This window comes from Daldinia caldariorum (genome assembly GCF_022478825.1).
Source record: "Daldinia caldariorum strain CBS 122874 unplaced genomic scaffold F4812scaffold_9, whole genome shotgun sequence".
Classification (NCBI taxonomy): Eukaryota; Fungi; Ascomycota; class Sordariomycetes; order Xylariales; family Hypoxylaceae; genus Daldinia; species Daldinia caldariorum.
The window spans coordinates 100,790-124,266 of NW_025953045.1; the positions used below are offsets into that span (position 1 = coordinate 100,790).

At 47.9% G+C, this 23,477-nt stretch overlaps 8 protein-coding genes across 8 annotated transcripts; 5 read left to right on the plus strand and 3 right to left on the minus strand.

Annotated features, from left to right (window-relative positions):
- Positions 1 to 1,992: 1,992 nt before the first annotated feature.
- F4812DRAFT_451214 (uncharacterized protein) lies at positions 1,993 to 3,710 on the plus strand (the record flags this gene model as incomplete). The annotated part of the gene is made up of 2 exons (XM_047936178.1): positions 1,993 to 2,301; positions 2,358 to 3,710. The coding sequence occupies 2 exons, from the start codon at positions 1,993 to 1,995 to the stop codon at positions 3,708 to 3,710; spliced, it is 1,662 nt and encodes a 553-aa protein (XP_047789672.1).
- Positions 3,711 to 4,282: 572 nt separating this feature from the next.
- Positions 4,283 to 7,144, minus strand: F4812DRAFT_393925 (amino acid permease). Its single transcript, XM_047932145.1, has 4 exons — positions 6,467 to 7,144; positions 6,146 to 6,353; positions 5,867 to 6,076; positions 4,283 to 5,791 (listed from the first exon to the last, which is right to left on the minus strand). The coding sequence occupies exons 1-4, from the start codon at positions 6,870 to 6,872 to the stop codon at positions 4,732 to 4,734; spliced, it is 1,884 nt and encodes a 627-aa protein (XP_047789673.1). The 5' UTR covers positions 6,873 to 7,144; the 3' UTR covers positions 4,283 to 4,731.
- A 156-nt stretch (positions 7,145 to 7,300) lies between these two features.
- F4812DRAFT_429233 (glycoside hydrolase family 47 protein) lies at positions 7,301 to 10,228 on the minus strand. The gene is made up of 3 exons (XM_047934251.1): positions 9,293 to 10,228; positions 7,889 to 9,228; positions 7,301 to 7,819 (listed from the first exon to the last, which is right to left on the minus strand). The coding sequence occupies exons 1-3, from the start codon at positions 9,915 to 9,917 to the stop codon at positions 7,646 to 7,648; spliced, it is 2,139 nt and encodes a 712-aa protein (XP_047789674.1). The 5' UTR covers positions 9,918 to 10,228; the 3' UTR covers positions 7,301 to 7,645.
- A 712-nt stretch (positions 10,229 to 10,940) lies between these two features.
- Positions 10,941 to 12,413, plus strand: F4812DRAFT_451217 (uncharacterized protein; the record flags this gene model as incomplete). Its single annotated transcript, XM_047936179.1, has 5 exons — positions 10,941 to 11,282; positions 11,346 to 11,573; positions 11,673 to 11,798; positions 11,950 to 12,120; positions 12,351 to 12,413. The coding sequence occupies 5 exons, from the start codon at positions 10,941 to 10,943 to the stop codon at positions 12,411 to 12,413; spliced, it is 930 nt and encodes a 309-aa protein (XP_047789675.1).
- A 603-nt stretch (positions 12,414 to 13,016) lies between these two features.
- On the plus strand, positions 13,017 to 14,615 carry F4812DRAFT_394116 (actin-related protein 2/3 complex, subunit 1). The gene is made up of 3 exons (XM_047932146.1): positions 13,017 to 13,475; positions 13,578 to 14,405; positions 14,470 to 14,615. Exons 1-3 carry the CDS (start codon positions 13,253 to 13,255, stop codon positions 14,508 to 14,510), a joined length of 1,092 nt encoding a protein of 363 aa, XP_047789676.1. The 5' UTR covers positions 13,017 to 13,252; the 3' UTR covers positions 14,511 to 14,615.
- A 144-nt stretch (positions 14,616 to 14,759) lies between these two features.
- On the plus strand, positions 14,760 to 15,734 carry F4812DRAFT_459467 (uncharacterized protein; the record flags this gene model as incomplete). The annotated part of the gene is made up of 1 exon (XM_047937551.1): positions 14,760 to 15,734. The coding sequence occupies one exon, from the start codon at positions 14,760 to 14,762 to the stop codon at positions 15,732 to 15,734; it is 975 nt and encodes a 324-aa protein (XP_047789677.1).
- Positions 15,735 to 16,041: 307 nt separating this feature from the next.
- Positions 16,042 to 21,014, minus strand: F4812DRAFT_394142 (uncharacterized protein). The gene is made up of 3 exons (XM_047932147.1): positions 20,059 to 21,014; positions 19,490 to 20,006; positions 16,042 to 19,439 (listed from the first exon to the last, which is right to left on the minus strand). Exons 1-3 carry the CDS (start codon positions 20,851 to 20,853, stop codon positions 16,264 to 16,266), a joined length of 4,488 nt encoding a protein of 1,495 aa, XP_047789678.1. The 5' UTR covers positions 20,854 to 21,014; the 3' UTR covers positions 16,042 to 16,263.
- Positions 21,015 to 21,628: 614 nt separating this feature from the next.
- F4812DRAFT_429243 (RNI-like protein) lies at positions 21,629 to 23,368 on the plus strand. The gene is made up of 2 exons (XM_047934252.1): positions 21,629 to 22,055; positions 22,163 to 23,368. Exons 1-2 carry the CDS (start codon positions 21,861 to 21,863, stop codon positions 23,261 to 23,263), a joined length of 1,296 nt encoding a protein of 431 aa, XP_047789679.1. The 5' UTR covers positions 21,629 to 21,860; the 3' UTR covers positions 23,264 to 23,368.
- Positions 23,369 to 23,477: the final 109 nt, after the last annotated feature.

Genomic DNA, 23,477 nt, shown 5'->3' on the forward strand with positions numbered 1-23,477 from the left:
GTCGCCTTAGGCTTTACCTAGCCTCTGCTACGGATCCAACCAGGATTAGCCCTTGTGGCAAAGCACCGCATTCTGCCAGCTGTGGCTCAACTGGTGATCTCTTATCTGGTACTTACATATGATATCTATTATTCGATGTATACACTTTTGTATTATACTTGAGAGACACTGTAAATTTATTAATTAGAAGACTGGCTAGCCTAAAGGGCTTATTAACATTAAGACTTGCAAAGAGGTTAGGGATTATTACTAGTTAGTAAAATACATAAATAATCTTTGAACGGCGTTAATGCCTTATGATATTCATTACTAAGTCAAGCAGTTAGGCGAAACGGTAATATAAAAAATATCTATAATAAAACAAATAGTAAAGACGTCATTGGGAAGTTGTTAATTGATATTTGTATTAACCTTTCCAGATAGTTATCGTGGACGATGTTACTATAATCTTTTTGTTCCACTCGTTAACTACCTGGCACCTACGTTTATAAGATCTACAGTTTTTACATAAACTGCGAGGACAGCACCCCTCTATTTCCTTTGAAACAAGCGGAATCCCGTAAGACTGAAACATATTTAGGTACCTTTCCAGGAATGCATAGGCGTATTTTCATGTTACCCACATATGTGCATACCTAGGTACGCGCATGCTAGATACAGCACTAAGTCCCGGAGTACATTGTGCGTGGAACTGTCTTTTATTAGAATCCGTTTGCAACTGGAAAGAAAATAAAAGAAAAAAAAAAACTACCTAAGGTAACCTTCATCCTTTTAGAACAGTTAGATAAATAATTATTGCTTTTTTCAACTTATTACATTATCTGCTTTAGTTACCATTATTACCCTAAACCAACTCACTCCTATGGAAGTAGGTATTGCCCAGGTACCATCCCAATTATCTTGGCATTGTATATAAGTGTTTGGCACCTTATCTCAACTAAGACTTACTGCGGTACCTACATACCTACTAGGTAGGTACCTCTAACCTAATGTAAGTAATCAGCAAGTCGGGGTTAAAGGCTACGGCGGGGGTTTTACTTGGTAGAACTCCTTCGCCCTCGCCCCACTAAATAAATTTCCGGGGCATTAATCGTCAACGACAATGCGACAATGCGATAATACGACGTAGCTTTCTCAGCTTGTTCTCAAAAACATTGTTAATATGTAAAGGTCGAAGTAGCAAAGTTTGTGATCTAATTGAATTTATTACAGTTAATTTACTAAATAAGCATGATATATGTAGAAGTATACAAGGTGTATTGTATTATATCGTTTGGATGTTTGCTTAAGTACTTTTATATAACGTTGACTAGGTAAGTACCTAGTAGTAGTAAGATCGGTTGAAAGAACAGCAAACTTCAAACCCTATCTAGTACCTCATATCATATACCTAAGGTTAGGTAACTACGGAAGCTACAGTCGTAACTAGTGTAGTAGTACCAGGGGCCGGGCAGGTAGGCAGGACGGGCTAAACGTGTTAGACAGGGTTGGTGGGTGTAAACAGAAAGCAATGCGACAAGGTGTCTGTCTCATGCTCCTTCCATTTAATTATCTCTTACACTTTTTTGGTACGGTAGGGAAGGCAAGTACCTAAATAAGGGCAGCACGCTTCATACGTTTCTGTCGCAACCGCGTCTCTTTCTTCATCCCCGGTCTCCCGTTCACCCTCCATCACCTACTGCCTGCCTTAGTGACGCGCGACGCATTCTTGCTATTCTTACTACCCCTTCACAACTTTTTTTTTCCTCTTCATTTCATTTCATTTCTTCTTCCCTCCTCTTTTTTTTATACACATCCTCCTCTCTTCACCCCACGCCCACCTCAACTACATAATCGTCTTATAGTGTCGTCTTATAGTACTCTACTATAGACTGCTTGCTTTAAACACTTTATCGATTCCGCTCTATAGCCAACACGAAGCACAAAGAGAAGGCCCGAGTCGAGATATCCAAATATACTCGTACGCGTCAGTTAACCCAAACATAAATTACCATGGCATTGGCGACTGTTTACAAGCAGTTCCTTGCTGCACCAAACTCGTCCCAATTAGCAGATGATGCCTCCCTCCACTACATAACCACTACTTCTAGTTACAGAGGTTCAGCCGACATACTCAAGCACCTCAATGCCACGACCAAGCAGCTGAAGAAGAAGAAGATAGAGTTTCTTTCCGTTATAGAAGGCCAAAATGCCATCGCTGCTGAAGTCGATACCGTACTCGAGTTTGCCATTAGTGGTGGGCCCTATCTACCTGGTCTCGACGACAATTTCCTAGCCGATCGCACTGTCTATATTCACATTGTAGGTTTGCGCTACTTCATGCTTACCACTTTATACTTGGCTAATACTAGGCTTAGATGCACATCGTTACCTTCGATAACAACGGCAAAATTCTACAGATCCGTCAGTCATGGGATCAAGGCTCCCTCCTTAAGCAGCTCGATGTTATCGGCAAGTCAGGTCGCAACTGGCCAATTCGCGACAGCAAAGACCAAATCAAGTTGATCGAGACTTGCGTAAAGTCCTCGAGTAATGGTGTCTCCAACGAGGACCCTGTTGAAGCTGCCCCACGCGCTCGTGGCAACTCAAATAATGCCCTACGCGATCCTCATGCCTCGCTCTCATTGTTCGCTCCTCGCGAAGAATCCGACGAGAGCATAGCCACCGTCATCTCTCCTAGGGGTGGAGCTCGGCCACGACAACGCGATATCATGGAGATCTTGGGTGACGAGCCTGTCGAAAGCCCTGGTCGTGATCGGTCGGAATCGCCAAGCAAAGTGGTCGCTCCTAAGGCTGGCGTTGAGAAAAAGTTCCAGCCAAGCCGACTATTTGAAGACGAAGAGATCGTGGAAGAGAGCAATCCACTTGAAGATGTCGCCTCTCCTAATCGTTTCTACCGTCCTAACCCTAAAAAGTTCAGTCACTTTGACTTTACTGACGGCTCTGACGAGCCAGAGCAGGTCCCGCCACCTACTGAGGAAACAACTAAAAAGGCCAAACATATCAGTCAGTGGTCGTTTGATGATTTTGTCACTCCACAAAAAGTGAAGCCATCGAAGGTGTTGCAACAAAAGAATGTTCGCCATTGGGGAAATGAAGATGATGAGGTACCAGATAGTCCAGAGCGAAACCCCGCAGCGGCTAAACCTCGTCGTGATGCCGAGACTCATTTCGAATTCATAGATGACGGAGTTCCTAGTGGTGCGCCTCGTGCTGCACGTCCCCGCGGTGCAACGCATAACAATGGACTTGGCTTGTACAAGAACAATTTGTACAACGAGGACGGAAATGGGACGCCTCCTGCCAGTGAGGCCCAACCCTTGGGAGCCATCACGAACTTGAAGGACCGTGGTCGAGATTTTGAATCTCACTGGGACATGACCGACAATTCGCCAGCTCAAAAGCCACAATCCAAACCTGTGATAGGAGAAGACCGTAAAAAGGTTGTCAAGATGATGGACGCCAACTGGTCGAACTATGACCAATCCCCTATACCAAAGGAAAAAGAAAACAAACCTATTGGTGTGTCTAAAGGTCCTGGGCCAGACGGGGAGCGGGGAATCCGCATCGGTGGCGACGGAATGGGCGGCGGAAAGGGCTCTAATCGCAACTGGCTTTTCAGCGATGAGGATGGCAGCCATACTATCAAGCCAGAAGGCAGGAGAAAGGTTCAACCCGCAACCGCTACGTCGTTCAACTGGGATTTCTAGGTCATCTAGCATAATCCCGGCGCGGGGAGAGAAATCAAAGCATGGCAATACAAATCTTATTTGTTATGTATGAAGATGCCTAAATGCTGCCCATGAATTACGAGAAGAACGCCAAGAATCAAGTCTATGCCTGCGAGGCGGGAATTATAGGATATCCTCTGGACAAGTAATTGGTTTGAGGTTTAGTCAAGTATAGGTACTCTTGCGAACTCGCCATATAAATATTTGCACCATGTTAAAGCACTTGTGGGAGCAATAAAGGATTTAAGTGGGTAATACTGCGGCGCGAATCGCTTCAGCTACCTCAGGTAGGTACCTGTTATGAGTCTGCTGCTACTCTCCTGGCTATTACTAGGTATACAATTGTCTTTTCTATGTACATTCTAGCAGCTTGTACATAGGTAATTCCCTTCCTTCTAATTAAAATCGATAAGCAACGAGTCAATAGGAAAACATCATACTCATACTGCTGCTGAGCATAAGGTGTCTTTGTATAAGAAGTGATAAGTTAAATATCTACACGGCCTCGCGAATTAATCAAGCCTGAAAGCACACAAGCATAATACGAGAGCAGTGACGCTATATAGTTTCTAATCACTGCTCTTATACATCTATCTAGCTGATGTTACTTTCTATGCAATCAATAGATCTAGGTAGCTTATATTCTCTAGCCAATGGAATACCAACCAAACGAGGCCTTTATGTCGAAAAATCTCGACACGCGAAAATTGAAAGAACGAAAGGAGAAAAAGAACCGACATAGAACGCCTCGCCACTTACCCCAAATATAATAATACAAGAGACGCGAAAACTCCCTTTCGACAGCCCAAACAAACCGCTTCCTTCGTACCTCTCGAGATCGTCGGTAATAAAAACGCCACATTCTTTCCTCCCAGAGATCCATCAACCCAATACTCCCCACCCCAAAAAGAAAAAGAAAAAAAAAGAAAAAGAAAAACACAGCACCGAAAGGTAACGCAACATAAATCGTAACAAAGCCCCTCCTTGTTCTCTAACTACTCTAGCACAAGAACTTATACACCCTCTTCCACTTCGGCCAACCCCTCCTCTCCTCCGCCTCCTGGGCTAGCAAAATCGGGAGATTGAAATCTCTCCGCCCAGTATCGATATCCATGTCGGCCAACTTAATGAAGGAGGTACGCGCCCAGTACCTATGGGCGACGTAAAACACCACGACGACTGGGAACGCCATGTACTGCAGAAAAAAGTTCTGCGCAAGCTCGCTGGGCGACAACTCCTCCCAACCGACGGGTCGAGTACCGACCCAAAACTGTGCTATCAGGACTAGGATGTTAAAGACAAGGCCCAGATAGGATCCGAACACGCCGCATTGCGACTTGAAGGCTAGTTCGCGCAGGCTGTGGCCTTTGAGTGCCCAAGCACGGCGGAAGCGGATGTGTGCGAGGCAGATGGAGGCCCAGGTGAAGATGGAAGAGAGGCCAGAGATGGCAACGAGCCAGTCCAGCACGATGCTTTGCTCGTTGAGGTCAGCAAGGTATGCTAGAAGGCCCATCGACGACGAAATAATAATAGAGACCAAGGGCCGTCCACGACGGTCGACGTACGACAGAATCTTGGGTGCTTGATCCTGGTCCGCCAGCGCGGCAAGGGTTCGCGAAGAACCAAAGACGGAAGAGTTTCCAACAGATAGGACAGCGATCAGGATAACGACATTCATTACCGAGGGCAGGACCTCGATGCCCGCATTCTCGATGGCAATGACGAAAGGCGATGCGGCAGCAGACGCTGATCCTGGAATGAGAAGACGCGGATCATCATAAGGTACGAGTAGGCCAATGAGAAACAGAGCCACGATATAAAACAGAGTAATCCGCCAAAAGACCTGCTTGATAGCCGTTGGCAATGACTTGCGCGGGTTAGCCGTTTCAGCTGCGGCGAGCCCGACCAATTCTGTTCCGGCGAAGGCAAAAGCCGCCGTAACGAAGACGCTGCAAAGGCCTTTGAAGCCATTGTGAAATGCGCCTGGCGTGCGCCAATATAAACCCCCTATATACCCTCCTCCTGGAACACCACCGATATTCAAAACGATTCCTAGCAAGCTTGAAGCGGTAAACGAAGTTAATAAAGGTCCGCCATGACGAGACGAAAAAGCTCCTAAGGGAGAGGAAGCTTACATGAAGCCGATGACAGCGACAGCCTTGATAATGGCAAAAACAAATTCGGCCTCACCATATCCCTTAACACCAAACAGGTTGATGGCAACAACTGCGAGTAGGAATATGGTCACGAAGATAGCTTTATTTAGGTCAGGGTTCCAATATGTTATGGTTATCGAAGCGGCGATGATTTCGAGGGGCAGCGCGACAAGCCATTGCAGGGCGTAGCTATGTAGAAGAGCGTGTGTAAGCCGCAATTATCCCTTACCGAGCACTTCACGGGGAAAAAGGACATACTTCCAACCCATTGCAAATCCCCACGACGGGTCCAGAAAGCGCGTCGAATATGCAGAAAAGGATCCCGCAACCGGAAACGAGACGGCAAGCTCGCCGAGCGCCTGCACGGTGCAGTATAGCATGCATCCGATGAAAAGATACGCAATTAACAGCGACGCTGGGCCCCCTACCTCAAGTGCGCGGCCCGAAGCGACGAAGAGCCCCGTTCCTATCGCCATTGAACAACGCGTCAGCGCACTGTCTTCTTTCTTTGTCTTGTCTCTCCTTTCCATGACGAACACAAAGCTAGGCAAAAAAAAAACGAAGACAAAAAAAGTATACCAATTGATCCCCCAATGGCAATCATTTGCAAATGCCTGCCCTTCAACTTCCTCGCAAGATGCGATTGCGCCGTCTGCAGATTCGCCGCTCTAACATCGTACGGATGATGCCAACCGGCCGATGATCCAGACGACGACCCTCTCCCTCCCCCTCCTCCTCCTAGCATAGGAGTCCTTAACTGCGCCGCCTCCACAGCGTGTATCGCATCGAGCGGGTCTTCGGGCGTGATGCGCTGGCTAGGGTCGCGGCGGAACCCGTCGACGATACGGTTCAGGAACCGCGTGCGCGAGGACGACGATTCGTCCCCGTACAGCGGCTCCCGCATCGTGTAGCTGCTGCCCTGCGCCAGCGAGTCCTCTTTGATCGGGAAGATGCTCATCTCAATGTCCCGGTTCGACGGCGGCATGGTGGAATGTTCATCGCGCGCGGGGTATTGCGCCGCGGATGAACACGAGTCGATAGCTGGAATTGATTGGAGTTTAATATATAAAGTGTTGGTGCGCTCAATTGGGTATCTCGTCGACGGCGATATGCACGTTCGCGTCCTCAGGTCGTTGTCGTGAACTTTTTTTATGTAAAGAGATACCTAATATACTATATTTACCTACCTAGGTACATACGTATAAGGTATGTATGTATGCAGGTATCTAGGTACCTACATACTATGTATGCCGCCTACAGAACCCCTGTTTGGGTACACTTAAATAGTGGATATTTGTAGATAGCGTGCATGGGGGACAAACTCTCCCAGGATCTGGCCCAGATCGATCTCATAAATACTCATAAATTACTATGCACATATATGGAACTACGTACCTAGGTACCTAGGTAATCCAGATATTTTACATGCCGGCACTGCATCTTTATGTGTACCACGGCATCAAAAACACCGGTGGTGAAGTATTAGGTAGTTCTCCATGTACAAATTAGGTCCAGTTTATAATCTCAACCATGATGTCAATAATGCATCACTTGCGTTATCGCCTTAGGATTAAGCACTGTAATACGTTTGTACATATTTATGCGTGCCATATAAGGTACCTAGGTAGGTATATACTTAAGCGGCAGCTGTCGAGGGTGTTAAACCCCCCAAGTTCTACACTACGCCAATGATGCTCCTCAAAGTAGGCAAACATGATATAAGCAGTATATATGCTCAATTTTTTTTTTTTTCATCACTTATTGAATGATCTTTCCGTCTGCGTCTCTCGGTTTCCGCCTCCACCCCGTCGAAAATAGCTGGCCCATGTCGAACCGAGGGAAGATATGTGCCTCTGTATTAATGACCATCTTATCCAATGGAAGGAGATCGGTGGGAGAGAAGAGAAGATAGAAGTACTTCAGTGTCTCCGCCTGTCAATTCAAGGACGCGTTAGAAGATACAGGAAAAAACCAGAGTAAAGGGATTAATAGGGGTCATACCAGCCAAAAACTCTCCATATTGTCTCGCATTATGGGTGGGACCTTGTTTGCATTCGAAAGACTCGAGAACCCCCCGCCATCTGGCACGGCCGTGTGATTCATGAATGACTTGAACATCTCCCAGCCCCATTCTCGATATTTGATATCACCCGTGATTCTCCACATGTAAAAGAGGCTTTCTACCGTCTCCGGCCGCTGTAGGTTATGAACATCCATAGAGTGAACCGAGTAATCTTTCCGCCACTCCGCCTGCGGGTCCGGATCAAACTCAGCTGGCGGGTGGTGAGGAGCAGACTCGGGAGCAGGTGGATTGGCAATGTTGAAGTATGTGATTTCGGCTGCGAGACCAGTAGCCATCCACTTATACATACCCCAGCAAGTCTGCATCAACTCCCTGGCAAGTTTCATGTCCGCCTCGTTTTGTTTTGTCCATGTCGGCTTTTTTCTGGCTTCAGCCTCTGTTAACCCACCCGTGACAGCAAGGGCAATTGTGCCTGGCATGAAGCAGACCAAGTGATCCATCTTAGGGGACAAGGCGCCCTTCAGACCATCCGGCCGCTCTCCAATTATGGTGAACCCAGAAGGTTCAGTATAAGTGATAAGGTGCTTGCGAACTCCCCGTAGAGTCTCATCCCACATTTCTAGATAAATTGGTTCCTGCTTATTAGTTTGCAAATATTGCTTGATGAGATACTCATAATACGAGTCTCCTCGGCTCCCTAATCGGATGTTTTGACCCCTGAAAGTGCCATCCGTGGCATAAATATAGATAGGCACTAGGCCATCCTCGACCCCGTTATTATCAACAACTTCCATTACTTTCTCGGCTTTGTCCCAAAAGTACTTCTCGCCGGTCAATTTAGCAAGGTACTTGAACTCAAGCTGCAATGTGGTTGCCTCGGCGGTGGATGACGCGCCACCTTCGTCGTGAGCTGGTATACCTTTGTATTTGCCAATGTTCACGCTGGCGTAAGGGACTCCGGAGGGTGAATCAAAAGCAGCCATAAGTCGGTCAGCAAGATCCTTTGCCTTCTCCAGATACAAATCCTCTCCAGGCGCACCGGGGTCATCGTCTGATAAGGGTGCTAACCCAGGGAACTCATTAGACAGATAGTGAGCGGAGAGAAGACCGCCTAGCATACGTATTGTCGTCTCGAAGGTGCTAACATCTTGATCTTGATCGTACGATAGGGAATTTGAAATCCATTGTCTCGCGTGGGTGACACGAGAGGTAAGATTCATCAAAATCATAGTGTCCAGAGCATCCACGATGATCCAGCCCATTCCTCCGGGAGCCATCTGAACACCCTTTTTGGATATCGGGTGAAACTCATCATAGCCTAGGTACGAGTTAGCAAAGACCATAAATGAACCGTAGCCATTGGCTTGAATAAAATATCTCACCCCAGGCATATCGCTCGTAAGCATCCCAACTTAGAGTAAAAGCTTCAACAACGCGCTCTCTCCGCCTCAACCAGTCGGCAGTCTTCCCCGATTCGGAGCTTGCAGTAAGCCAGGCCCATATGGGAGTTGAAGCGACGACGGTATCACGATGATGACCGAATGCACCAAAATAGTACAATAGCAGGGTAACAAACAGTACGAGACCAATTATCCGCTTTCTCCGCCACAGAGGCTTGGCTCGGTAGGAGGGCGGATATGCATAGGGTTTGTCCTTGTACATGGGGAGAGAATTTCGATCGTCGAAAAGGCTTCCAACCTTATCCTGCACGCCGCCGAGTATTCCAGCGTTTTTGTTGGTTTGCGAGCCCTTCCCACCTCGTGCGACTGCAGTGCTACCCCAGACGTGATCCTCCACTATCCTCTGCGGGTTGGTAAACGAGGGAACATTTTTAGGGACGGTAAATGACATATCAAGATCGTCGACGGCTTTCTTGCCCTTCTCGAGAGCATTAATACTGGCCTCGACGGCGCGTTCGGTAAAGGTGACGGCAGAGCGCGGTACGGTTGTTTTAAGAATGGATAGAGCGTTCTTCCGATGGATACCAAAGGGATCGCGTACATTCATGGGGCAGGATGTAGCGGCGACAAAGAACACGCATTAGTAGTAGCAGCTTGTTGGAGATGGACGTCTCGCAGACTCGCACTGAGGGCCTAGGAGCAATCCGTACGCGCGCGCACTGAAATTAGAAGTACGTCTAGCCTAAACAGCCCAAGTAGATGATGACAATGACAAGATCATATCTGGTATTCTATGATCATTCTTCTTCTCACCGTGCCGTAATTTTACAATTCGCCTATTTAAAGGCAGAGGCACGTAGGAAGAAATTCCCCGTTAGCTTTGGACGTAGTAAAAGGAAAAGGTCGAGTGCCGCTAACTTACAATGCAAAATATATGTTATAGGTAGGTACATAGGTATATTTCGGGAGGGGGGTACCTACCTAGGTATTAAGGACACGCCAGTCGTTTTACAACGTCAACGTGTGCCTAAGGTCCGCAATAAGACTTGAGCATAAAGTTTTGACCCACTTACCTAGGTTGACATCGGTACATGCGCGCTAGCGTTATAAGGGGGAAGTACCTGCCTGACGTTGGGTTAGGTATATCTTGCCCGGGCATGTATGTACCTAAGGTTAGGTACCTAGAAGCCTGAGTTATATTGGGTACCTTAGGTACAATACATGCCTTCTAATATAATGAGGTACCTCGAATACATTCACTCATATTTTGTAGTGAACTTTAGCTTCACATATTCATATAAATCAGCCAACTACATGTACGTCCCCTTTGCGCCCAGAATACGTACGTACCTAAGGTATCAGGAAGGCACTATCAGCTTATGCTAAAGACCGGGCAGTGACATTCAGTTGGCAGGAACCATCTGAATCACGAAAAATAAAAATAATACCTACCTAGGTATATAAGGCACCGCCTACCTACCTACCTACCTTGTATATATGTGGCCTTATGTACCTGGAGATATATGGATATCTTGATCCTGTCTCTGACCTTGGAAGTCTTTAATCCAACCCACTGAACTATTGTCACAGCAGCAATCGCAACCGGTTGCACAACACGTACGCACGCACAATGGACGCTTCTAATTCCCATCGCTCGAGCTACAAAGGTTACCCGTATCTTACCAAAGGGGAGTTTGCCGAGGTATGCCATTATCTGGATCGAAGATACCGCCGTGCTACATTAGGTCCCTTGCGTAAAGACTGGCGTCTTCATGTCCACACAGCATTGGAATTGGCATTTGAGCCTGGCTCAGGGCGTACTACTTTCCTACAGATTACACGACCTTTAGAGAACAGGACAGCAGCCGAGGACGAGCTGGCCGCCAAGATGGGCGGTGTTTCCTTGGGCGAAGAACAAGAAATGCAACTAGATGCTGATGATATGATGATTAAGATGGAAGAATTAGACAAGGTACGTCTTGCTAAGGCTGAAGTTTCTTTAATGATGAGGTATAGATGATTAACATGTTCGCAGGAGGTTGTTCCTAAACGACCATCTCGGCCACATTTCCAAGCAGGCCACGTCATTTATGAGATCCATTATCACCCGACATATCGATCACCCTGTCTCTGGTTCAGTCTACATGGCCTACCGGGCGAAGAGTCACCAGTTGATATCGAATCTGTTTTCCGTTACTTAGTTCCTGAACAGCTCAGAGATTCTCTCCGATACGTCGGCCCCATAGGTGCCATCTCAATCGATGTAAGTGAATTTTTTTGTTCTGTTCAAGAAGTCAATTACTTGGTTCTCATATTGGGTATTTTATTATCACTACCTTGTGACTAACCGTGCCGCCTACAGCACCACCCTATTACCGGACTTCCTTCGTTCTTCGTTCATCCGTGTGCCATCGGAGAGGCCATGGCTGGGTTTGACTGCGCCAAGCAAGACTATCTCATGGTATGGATCGGCCTGGTCGGAGGGCACGTCGGGCTTTGGGCCCCTCAACAAATGGCCGCCGTCAATGCCGGATAAGGTTTCAGATGTCTATACGTAAGGGGATGAAGCACACCCTACAGCCCTGACAACCAGCGATGTTGAAAAGGAGGCTTTGTCCTGAGGGCGTTCATTCAGCAAGTTTGACACTAGCAGGTCTTCATTCATCATCGCTATCCTCCTCCATTGCCACATCTTCGTCGCTGTCTTCCTCCTCCTCTTCATCGCGAGTTCGTTTTTGTCCGCGGGCATCAAGACCGCCGGCATCCGTCATCGCATGGTCGGAGCTCTGAGGAGGCTTCGCAGGAAGACCGTGGGGAGTAGAATCTGCGGCGGGTGTACTGGTGATAGTAGTACCAGGTGCTGGAGCATTAAAAATGCTCTGTTGCGCCTCGGTCATCTCGACGTTAGCAGCGGCTGAACCCGGAAGTTTATATGTACCGTCTAATTTTGCGATGATATCCGATTTGGACTTCGCATACTCGATCCGCTAACAGGCACGCGTTAGTTAGACAGGCTTAACGCAAATAGGCGAAATAATAGAAAGATTTACATACAAGTTCCAGTCCCAAGAGTTTGAAACCCTGTAAAGACCTTAGTGCTTGAGTCGCAGCCTGCACATCACGAAATACGACATGAGACTGCCCACGCATCTTCATAGTCTTTAGAGTGACAATGTCAAGCACAGGACCGTAAGTCGAGAATAGCATGTAGAGCTCTGTCTTCAGATCCGTCTTGTTTATCTTATTCGAAGGTAGATTCGTAACGTAGAGCCTGAAAAACACGGTTAGACAGAAGATCTAGACGAGGATCTGGTCGCGCAATCTCGAAAACATACGTCTGATTTGGTGGGATTGGAGGCGTCTTGCCGCCTGTCTTGGGCGGTTGACCGCGTGCAGCGACGGCAGTGGCCATTGTGAAGAAATAGGTCTATCGGGTATAATTAATTACTTCCCAACGTGCTGCACAACTAATTTCGATTGCTGATGCCTTGCACTCCGCATCAGTGATGTGGAATTTTCAAGCTTCTACGGGGTAAGGCTTGAAAGCTGGTTGATGATCTCGGTGGTCGTGTTGAATTATGGCAAAATACAAGCCACATCGAACAATGTACATAAAATGGGTCTGCCATAGTTGGTGGGATACTGTGGCTTGAGCTCACATAGGTGACGCACGTTTGCGGAGCCAAAGTATAAGGCCAAGCCCAAGCTGCACCCCACCGCTGGTGGACCTCGCATTTCTAGCTTCTAGCATGCTGGCTGTTAACTTACACCTCCTTTCTCCCTCCCAAATCTTTTAAGACATCATCATCATCTACCATCTACCATCTACCTCGACGTGGTAGTAGAGAGCTATACTCCTATCACTGGTAGGCACGAAAGCTAAAAGAAGAGAGAGAGAGAGAGAAAAGAAGGAATAAAAGAAAGAAGATATACTTATTAAAAATGGCCGCCCCAGAGGTTCACCATCTCTTTCACCGGCCTATTGCCGACCACTCTTTCTCAGCCGATCGTCAGACATTGGCGGTGGCGAAGGACTCTACTATCGAACTATACGGAAAAGTAGGAGGTGCCTTCAAATTGAAAGATGAGCTGAAAGGTCACGATAAAACCATCACCGGCGTCGATATTGCTCCAGGCAGCGGCCGAATTGTCACGTGTTCCCAAGGTCTATCTACCTCCCCTCTATCTCATCCATATGCTACATCTGATGATGTAAATTAGATATGTATGTACGTATGTGTGGGCTTATACTAACACGATTTTACAGACCGTAATGCTCTAGTTTGGGAGCCATCTCCCACCGGATACAAGCCAACTCTGGTGTTACTTAGAATTGCTCGAGCGGCTACCTTCGTTCGCTGGTCTCCGTCTGAGACCAAGTTCGCTGTTGGTTCTGGCGATAGGGTCATCGCTATCTGTTACTTCGAAGAGGAGAACGACTGGTGGGTTTCCAAGCACCTAAAGAAGCCTATTCGAAGCACTATTACCACTGTCAACTGGCACCCTAACTCGGTGCTGCTTGCTGCTGGCTCTACCGATGCCCACGCGAGAGTTTTCTCTAGCTTCATCAAGGGCATTGATGCTCGCCCCGAGCCTAGCGTTTGGGGAGAACGTCTACCGTTTAATACCGTCTGCGGTGAATTCCTAAACAACTCCGCTGGTTGGGTACACTCTGTCGCATTCTCTCCAAGCGGCGACGCTCTCGCTTTTGCTGCACATGACAGCAGCATTACGGTCGTCTACCCTACTGCCCCTGAGCAACCCCCGCGAGCCGTCATTAGCGTCAACACCCAGCTCTTACCCTTCATGAGCCTGATTTGGAACGGCGAAAATGAAATTATCGCAGCTGGCCACGACTGCGAGGCATTCAGATTCAGCGGCGACGCTTCTGGGTGGCAGCTGAGCGGCACTTTGGAATCTAAGGGAAGGCCCGGTTCAGGAGACGCTCGGGAAGAGTCTGCCTTGAACATGTTCAGGCAGATGGATTTGAAAGGCAAGGTCAAAGATGATACCCAACTAAAGACTATTCACCAGAACACCATCTCGACCATACGCATATACGAGTCTAATGGTGGAGCCGTCACCAAGTTCAGCAGTAAGTTATCTTCCCCGCATCAAAGCCCCAGGCTGTTCTATAGAAATACTAACGGGATACAAAGCAAGCGGCGTTGATGGTAGAATTGTCATCTGGCACACGTAGACTCACAGATAATAAACATCAGCATCAAATCGACGTGTCTTAAAATCTATCGTCTTTGTTCTTGCCGCCCCGTGTTTCTTCCCGTTTCTCTTCTTGCAGTAACTCGAAAGTCCCTTGGAGAGCCCTTAGTTGTTGTTGTAAACCTCTAGAAACCTGCGGTTCCCCCAACCATTACCAGTATTGCCGTGCTATTTATACCGACCGAAACCTATGGCTTTAAATTTCCTAGTTCCCCTCCCAATATTCATCATGCTAGCTTCTACAACTTCACCTAGTGATTTTATTTATCGCAGGCCTCAAGATACACCTGCTACTTCACCTACACCGGAGGATATAGCCATGAGGCCTGAGGCGCCTACAAAAGTAACCGGCACAAAATCCCTACCAGTCACTGCTGCTGAATGGGAAGCCGCCAACGCCAAATCATTACCGTTATCACCCGGGGAATGCTCGTGTCCTCCTCCACGTATGATCAAGGCCGAGCCAGGCACACACTCGCCTACGTCCCTAACCCAGCATCCGCCCTGGCTATCCCCACCATCCGGGCACAGCCCAGATTCTACACTTCCTCATTCCTCCGCCTCCATCTCAACGCCAACAGACAATCTCAATCGCGCCTCTTCGCTAGCCGCCTCTTCCAGCCGTACCGTCAGCATCCCCAGCAACAGCAACAGCAGCAGTAGTAGTAGCACGCGGCGCTTCGTAAACATCTGCGCGGCGATACGCGCCGTCCACGACATATGTCTGCAGTCGACGCGGACGTACATCGACACACACATCGCGAACCGGAGGGCCAGGGCAGCTAGTCAGGGGTGGTCTACGGTTTGCCGCGATAGCGGCAGCGGCAGCGGCAGTGGGAGCAGGAGCAGTCGTACTGGCAGCCATAGCAACAGCACCACCCACACCGCCATCCCGCCATCTACCCCTTCCCTCCTACTCAACACAAGCAGCATCTGCAGCATGCTCTGGTCCGGCTCCCAGCGCGACCGCCTGCACGTCCTTAACGTCGAGCGCCTGGCCATCGAGACTATGGGCCGGCTCATGCGCTGGGCGGAAACCGTAACACTAGGCGAGTGGGACGAGTGGCAGGGCGCTGAGGAGCAGACTCTGTGGCAGGTGCTGGAAGCGGGGAGGCATCTGTGCGACTGGCTGGGCGTCCCGGATGCGATACAGGCCATGGAAGTGCTGGAATGTGAGGTTTTGGGAGAGTATGGGATTTCCTAGGGGGAACGAGCCGGGATATGGTAGGTGTCATGTAGTTTAGGAGAGCATTGCGGGATAGGATTAGTGAAGGCTACAGCATCGTCCTTGGCTGAATTAGAGAAGCGATGACGACCGGAAACGGCCATGGCAACTTCATGCATGGCGGGGTTCTGTGAGAGATCCTATTGTTCCGGTATTGGTGGTAAGCGTTAGGTAAATTAACAATGGATATTTCACTACACTGCAATAATTGCCTTCCCTAATAAGTGTTTCCAGAACATGACAAGAGCACTGTGAAAGATAACAACTAGAGCGGAGCATCACCAAGTAATTATGAAAGATGTCTTAGTTACTCTATATAATATACGTATACTACTTTGTATTTGAGTTTTCTGATTGAAGAGACTTCACTTTAAATTCAAGCACATCTGCTTTGGAATCCCTGGGGCATTGCTTTTGTGAATTTTACTACTGGCATAGAAGTGGCCACTTCGTCAGTACTAAGCATTACATATAACTGCACTTAACCGGCATTTACAGATCGTGGTTTCTAATATCGAGTTTGTCGTCTAACATTAGAGTTCGATGGAGTTGAAGAAACTCTAGGATCGTAGCTATTATAAGTGGTGACGTCGCCTCCCGAGAATGATTCGTAGCTCTTCTTGGCCATACTAACTTCTTCCATGAAACCAGGCTCGCGAATAGGCTGCCGTGGGGGGAAGTCCGACCTTAAGTCGGATTCATATCCGAACCGGCTGCTAGAAGAATCATATTCCCCATAACTTCTATATTGACCCGCTGCATCATCATACCTAGGCCTGTTCTCGGATGCAGCGTAGGTAGATTCTCGTTCAAGCCTGATCGGCCGTTTGATCAAATACTCCCCATGGGAATCTTGAACCCTTACAACTTCGTAAGCTGTAGCATATTCTGGAATGGGCGCGCGCGCTCGAGGATCGTCCATATATGCCCGATAGTATTCCTGACGGGAAGGCTGGTCATGTAATGTGCGATCGAGAGGTGCTATAGGTCGCGTAGATCCGTGGCTATGGTAAATGGACGACAGACTGGCGTCAGTTGATTCGTACTGGTCAAAGCAATGAGCCGATTCATATCGAACATATCCAGTGGATGCTAAAGTTACTTGCTCGTAACGGCCTTGGTTAGGATAACCATGCGGGCCAGGACCGTCTTGCTCTCTATAAAGGGGTTGCGTCTCACGATATAGATCTCTATCTTCTTGTGATCGATAGTCAAAACGTTCACTTATTACTTGCTGCCGATCGAGTTGAGATTCAAGACCAGCCATCAGATCATCTTCTTCGTGCTCCTGGAGTATTATAGGTTCCTGAGGTCTTTCAGTGGGCGAAGCAGAATGGCTTCTTGGACTTCCTATTTCCGACTTTGCAATTGCGGCATCAGGCTCCGCAACTTGGTTCGGAGGTTTGCTTTTAGAAGCAACTAGAGCCGCCTCCCTGCGATCTGCAGCCCACATTGCCCGAATTTCTTCTTCCTGGCGACGCTCTTCTTCCGTGATCAGATCTCCTTCACTAGGTTCTTGTGATTTGATTCTGGCTGACGTATCTGATACATCACCCTTGCGTTTCTTGAAACTATGGCTAGATGTCTTTCTATAGTCTTTAAAAAGAGGCCTACCCTGCTTCCTTGTCTTAGTCCTCTGCCATGTTTCTGAAGAAGACCGGCCCGAATCAGTCTGCTGCAGTTTCTGGCGTGTTGCCGGCGAAGGGCTACCTGTAACCATTGACTGGTCAGAATTCAGCTTCTGGCTCACAGTGGTAAATCGTGACAAGTCTAGTTTTGCGCTGGGATTAACGTCGTGCCTAAATGCAGGATAAAACAATACAGCGTCGCTGTTAGTTGCTTGTTGGCTGGTAAATGCTACAATCCCAACATCGGCTTGGGTATCAGCAGTAGGTGCATCTTGTGGATAGCTGCTAGGATGCTGTGTCGACGGGAAAGCACTATATATCAATGTAGATTTCTGACCATCTATATTCGCCAAGTATTGAAGACCAGATAGTGTAGAAAGATCGGGTATATGTACCATGTCCATAGTCCAGTTGAGGTAAGGTACACCTATAGCTAGCGGTTGGTTCACGTGCTTTTGTTGAAAATGGTTCACCAGCTGTGGTAGGGAAAACGTCTTGATATCCTGTTCGGTTGGTGCTTCGTTGCCCAGATTAAGGCGGCATGCTTTGCACATCAGGCCATTGACGTTGCGCACAGGACGCATCTCCTTGTTATTTGAAAGTCCATCAATGAACATAGCTAATGGGGGACTCTCATGGAATCTAGATCGAAATCTTTCCACCACATGATAGATAACTACGTGTACCCTGATATTTCCTGGAAGCTCTTTCAAGCCAGCTGTGGAAGCCCAAAGTTCACGCGAAGTTCGAGCCAAATATTCAAGCTCAACGCGATATTTGTTAAGAAGGGTACCATGGGGATTTTGGAAGTTTACTTGGGAATTATTCTGAGGTATATTATAATTGTGTCCGAGATAGGGAGGATAGGTTGGCGACTCGGTGTGCATCCCTGGGGGAAAAGGTATATATGAGTTAGGGTAAATAGTCCCTTGTGGAGGATAGGGAAGAGCGTATTCCTGTGGTCCTTGGATATAAGGGTTTCCATGCCCGTATGGAGCCAGCTGTTGTATCGCCGGGCCATATGCTGGATTCCCATAGCTAGGAGGCGCAGTAACATATGGAGATGGCTGAAAGGGCATTAGAGTTGAGCCGGCAGGATAAGAGCCAGTATTGCGATGGTAAGGATTGTTACTGCCCTGGTGTTGCAAATTTCCATAGGACGACGCAGATGATGCAGCTTTGACGACACGAGGGTCAGCTTTGAAGGGTGGAATCTCTGGCCACTCAGCGCGCCAGTGGACCACAACACTGCCTAGACTGAGAGCGTTTGTATGCTTAGCAGCATAGTGCTGAATAACCCCTTCGAACCCGAAGGCCTTGAAACCGACTTCGCAACCGTTACAGAAAAACAAGTCCTTCCGGTACAACTCAGTGTGGGGTTTTATTTTTACATCAAATAACCACTTCATGTTTTCAAGAGTGAGCTTTTGCGTGAATGGCCCATCCGGAGGGTCTTCAAACGGCTCTCGGGCGGCAGCGCGTGCTGCAGCCGACTCCTTTTCAATTTCGGCATAAAATCTTTCACGGACATGTAAAAGAACTTCGGCAGCGAATTGTGGACTATTTTCCGCATCGACCTTTCGACCATCATTCCAATTATCACGAATGACTTCGTCAGCATATGTAGATATCTGCGCGCGTAGCGGTTCCTGGACATCATCCCAAGCTTTATCGATGAGCTGCTTAGTTATCATCACGCTTGCTTCAGTCTGTCCAGGTTCTTCAGATTGCTCTAGAATAAGGCCGGGCTGAGTAGACGAGACCCCTCGTTCACATCGTTCGCGCTGTTCCGCAGCAGCTCTCTGCGAAAGCAAGCGCGGCTTGAGCAGATCCCACGCATGGTCATCGAGAGAAGAGATAATTTGGATAGCTGCTTGGAAGGCTGGAATGCGGGCTAATACAGTCGGCGCCAAAGGCGGGTCAATTTCCATTGCACGTCGCTCAATTTCTGCGCGCCGAGCAGCTTTAAGCTCCAACGCTTCCTCCCGAGTGCGAGCACGAGATCCATTAGAATGAACACTAATTAGCAGTGAGGACGCACCGGTCGCAGGCCCATCTTCTATCGTGTTAGTCATAATTGTGACATCCCGAAGTATAGTAACTTACGTGGAGAAGTGGCTTCAGGAGTGCGTGCGGATTGGGATACCGTCGCAGTAGAAGCAGTATAACCTTGATTAGACATATATTGTCTGGCTGTGCTGCTTGAAATCAACAAGGCCTTCGGAGCTAGCGAAGAATCTGCTGAGACCTGACCTTTATTGCTTGGAATAGCCGCACTCAGAGCACTGTCAGAACTCATCTTTGTTTGCATTTGGGCTACCCCGCCGGTCGACGTCCACTTTTCCCATCGCATAGAGTCGTTCAGAAGCTCCTTTCCTCGAATCTCCAAGCCTTTCAGCCACTCTTCGGCTGTCGCTCCACCCATTGATTTGGCGGAAAGAAACTCCTGTTTTAGCTTCTCTACGTGTTCGGAGAGATATATTTTAGTCACCTGTATATCTGGTTGAACTATTCCTTTTTGAAGCGCTTCTGGTGATATTATGCGCTTCTCGTTGGTGATGAAAGTGAAGGGTAACGCCGACGTCAGCAAGGAGGGTGTTGAAGAAAGTAGCAAATCAATCTCCTTGTGAGACAGTGAGATGGTATCCTTGTAGCTAAAAGGATAATGTACATACCTCCATCGTCTTCTCTGCAAGACAAGACTCGCAGCTCCGAAGCGCAAACGGCCAAATCGGCTGGTGCCTATATTTGTTCTGGTTATGGGATGAATTTATCGATAATGAATCGGGTTTACCACATAACTGGCATCTTCGTCCACAAGCAAGACGCCACATATCGAGCTCAGTCTTCTGTCGTAGTGGAGTCGGCATCCTGGGCCAGAAACGCCTCCTAGAAAGTTGCCATATAACGTCGGGCTTTAGCAACCGAGAAGAAGATTGAGAAAGAGGTGGCGGGGATTTACACTGGTAGGGGGACGACGGATCAAGATATACGCTGAACAACTTATTGACGGACAACAAATTGCCTAGAGTTCTTGGGGGAGTAAAAGTAAAGATGCGATGCCATATTTCGGCAGGTAGTAGAGATTTGTCTAACGGACAGGTCACGGTTGACAAAGTTCGGCTAGGGCACTCATCGTCTAGCTTTATTTTCTTAGACGAAACGTTTTTGTGAGTATTATCTGCTTCTGGGGTTTTTCGTTTCCTAGAAATATCTTGCCTGTGCTGGGCAGCAGAAACTAGCTGTTGATTTTGAACGGGATGGTTCTCGTTACCGGTAGAAATTAAGGAATTATGTACTTCCTCTGGTTCAGAATCCGACATGGAAACATCGGAGTCCTCAGTGCTGGAGTCAAGAGGTATTTCGTCATCATCAGCTGGGGATGGAAACGAGCCGTTTTGGTTCGTCCTCGTCCGCTCTGAACCAAGCGGGTGGTTAATAAAGCGTCCCGATCCCGTGTTGGGATCCATGGCTTCCCGCCGGGATATTTACGAACTGACCAACTTGCAGCAACTAGAGGCAAGTAGCAATCCGTACCTGGTGTGGTTAGTATCAGCTAGTACCGAAGTCTAGATTGACGTAGTGAACAATGGGTCATGTAGAAGGCCAATAAACACTTGTCGAAATGGTTGAATCGGAAACAATTTTCCATTGAATATATACACTCTCAAGGCCCGTCACACTTTCGTTCGAAAATGTGGCTCCTTCAGAGGTATATCAAATGCGAAAAAAACATGAGACTGCAAGTTACTTAAGCAACGTAGATATCGACTTGGGGAAGGATATTAAGATGTTAAGGCGCTGATCCGCCAGGGTTATCCTGAGCAGGATGAAGTGATGAGAGACTAGAGTTAAAGCAGGCTGAGAAGGGATTGTCAAAGGCAGCTTGCCATGATAGTGAGCGCGATATGAGATAAGACAGATGCTGAAAGATGGAAAATTTAAAACATATCATTCCCTAAAGGCCTTCTTGAACCAAGCCTAGGAGCGTGTTAAAATAGTTGAAGTTATTAAGAATCGCGATGTGTCACGCGAGAGAAGTTATTACCTTAGGTAACCTTGGGTAGACTAATAAATTGTACAATACATAACATATAACTAGCGGATACGGCTTACTAAATTTTGTACAATACACCCAAGCACGGCAAAACCTGGCCGGCCCAGATGTAACCAATGCATTAGGTCCATATTAGGTACCTAGGAGGTATGAACGTGCATCTGCAAGCTGATTTCCAAGGATGACAGCCGACATTCAATAAGTTACCTTAAGTACCTAGGTGCCTACCCCGTTACGTTAATGTCCCTAGTACCTAAGTAACAATTGCCCCTCCCCCACCATGGGCTTCGCTTCGCATTCTTTTTTTGTTACATCAAAACATCTCCCGAAACACCAACAACAACAACAATAATAATAAAAACAAAGCCAAGATTATAGATTATCGTAGCTTTTATCTACGCTTAGTACACCTAATTCAAGATGGCTACGCCTAACAAAGTCTTCTCCCTCGAAGGGAAAGTCTTGAAGCTAGACACGGCTAAAGATCTCGAGGCGCATATCGGTCCGCTAAGGGCTATGGACGACGTCGAGGAAGTGCGCATTCTAGGAAACACTCTGGGTGTGGAAGCCTGCAAACTTCTCGGGGAAGTCTTAGCCACCAAGAAATCACTGAAGGTAAAACATACAAGATTTAAACTACGATAAAACGAACCCTAGCATAATGAAAAGGGGAAAGAAAAAGAAGAAAAAAAAGTTTTGCTAACGCTGTTGTTGCTGATCAGGTCGCAAACTTGGCCGACATATTTACGGGACGCCTGCTAAACGAGATTCCTGAGGCTCTATCCTCTCTGCTCACTTCCATCCTTAATTTGCCCAACCTCCATACCATCAACCTGAACGACAATGCTTTCGGCCTCAACACCCAAGCGCCTCTGGTCGCTTTCCTGTCTAGCCACGTGCCGCTCCAGCATTTATACCTCAACAACAACGGATTGGGACCTCATGCCGGCATACTTATTGCCGATGCCCTTTCGGAGCTTCACGCGAAGAAGGAGGCAGCCAGGAAGGCTGGCCAAGATGTTCCGTATCTAGAGACGGTCATCTGCGGTCGCAACCGATTGGAAAATGGCAGCATGCTTGCTTGGGCGAAGACCTTCAGCCTTCATAACAGGGTGAAAGAAGTGAAGATGGTTCAGAACGGTATCAGGCAAGAAGGGATCGAACAATTGCTTACATCGGGCCTAAACCATGCTACCGGCCTCAGGATTCTAGATCTACAAGACAATACTTTTACTATCAAAGGAGCAAGAGCATTAGCAAAGGTTGTCCCTCTATGGGCAGACATACAAGAACTTGGCATTGGCGACTCGCTTCTTAGCGCCAAAGGAGGCATCCTCCTCGCTCAGGCCCTTTCCAAGGGTCAGAACCCGAAACTCGAGACGCTTCGTCTGCAATACAATGACATCACTGCCTTAGGTGTTAAAGGCTTTGCATCGGCAGCTAAGGAAGGTCTCCCGGCGCTGAAGAGGATTGAACTAAACGGCAACAAGTTCACGGAGGACGACGAGTCTATTCTAGCTCTACAAGAGCTCCTCGACGAGCGAAAAGAAAAGTTTGGGGGTGACATTATTGATGAAGACACCTGGGGCGTCGACAGTTTGAGTGATCTCGAGGATCTGGATTCGGACGAGGAGGAAGAAGAAGAAGAAGAAGAAGAAGAGGAGGAGAAGGAGGAGGAGGAGGAGAAAGACGAAATTTCTCCGGAAGAGAAGGCCGAGAAGCTAGTCAAGGACGCCGAGGAAGCTCAAGAACAGCCCACGGCGCAGCGCAAGGACGACGATGTCGACGCGTTAGCCAAGAAGCTGGCACAAACTGGGATCTAGCTAGCTTGATAGAGGCGTGCTTAACCTACTTAAGCGTTTAGGTAGTAGGGTACATATAGATAGTTACGATCCCTTACACAGATGGAGAGAGAATAGGGCTTAAAGGTTGGGGGGGGGGGGGGGGGGGGGGGGGGGGGGGGGGGGGGGGGGGGGGGGCGCCCGAGCGAGGCACGAGACAGGGAGGGAAGCCACAAGAAAGAAGAGAAGAGAAGCG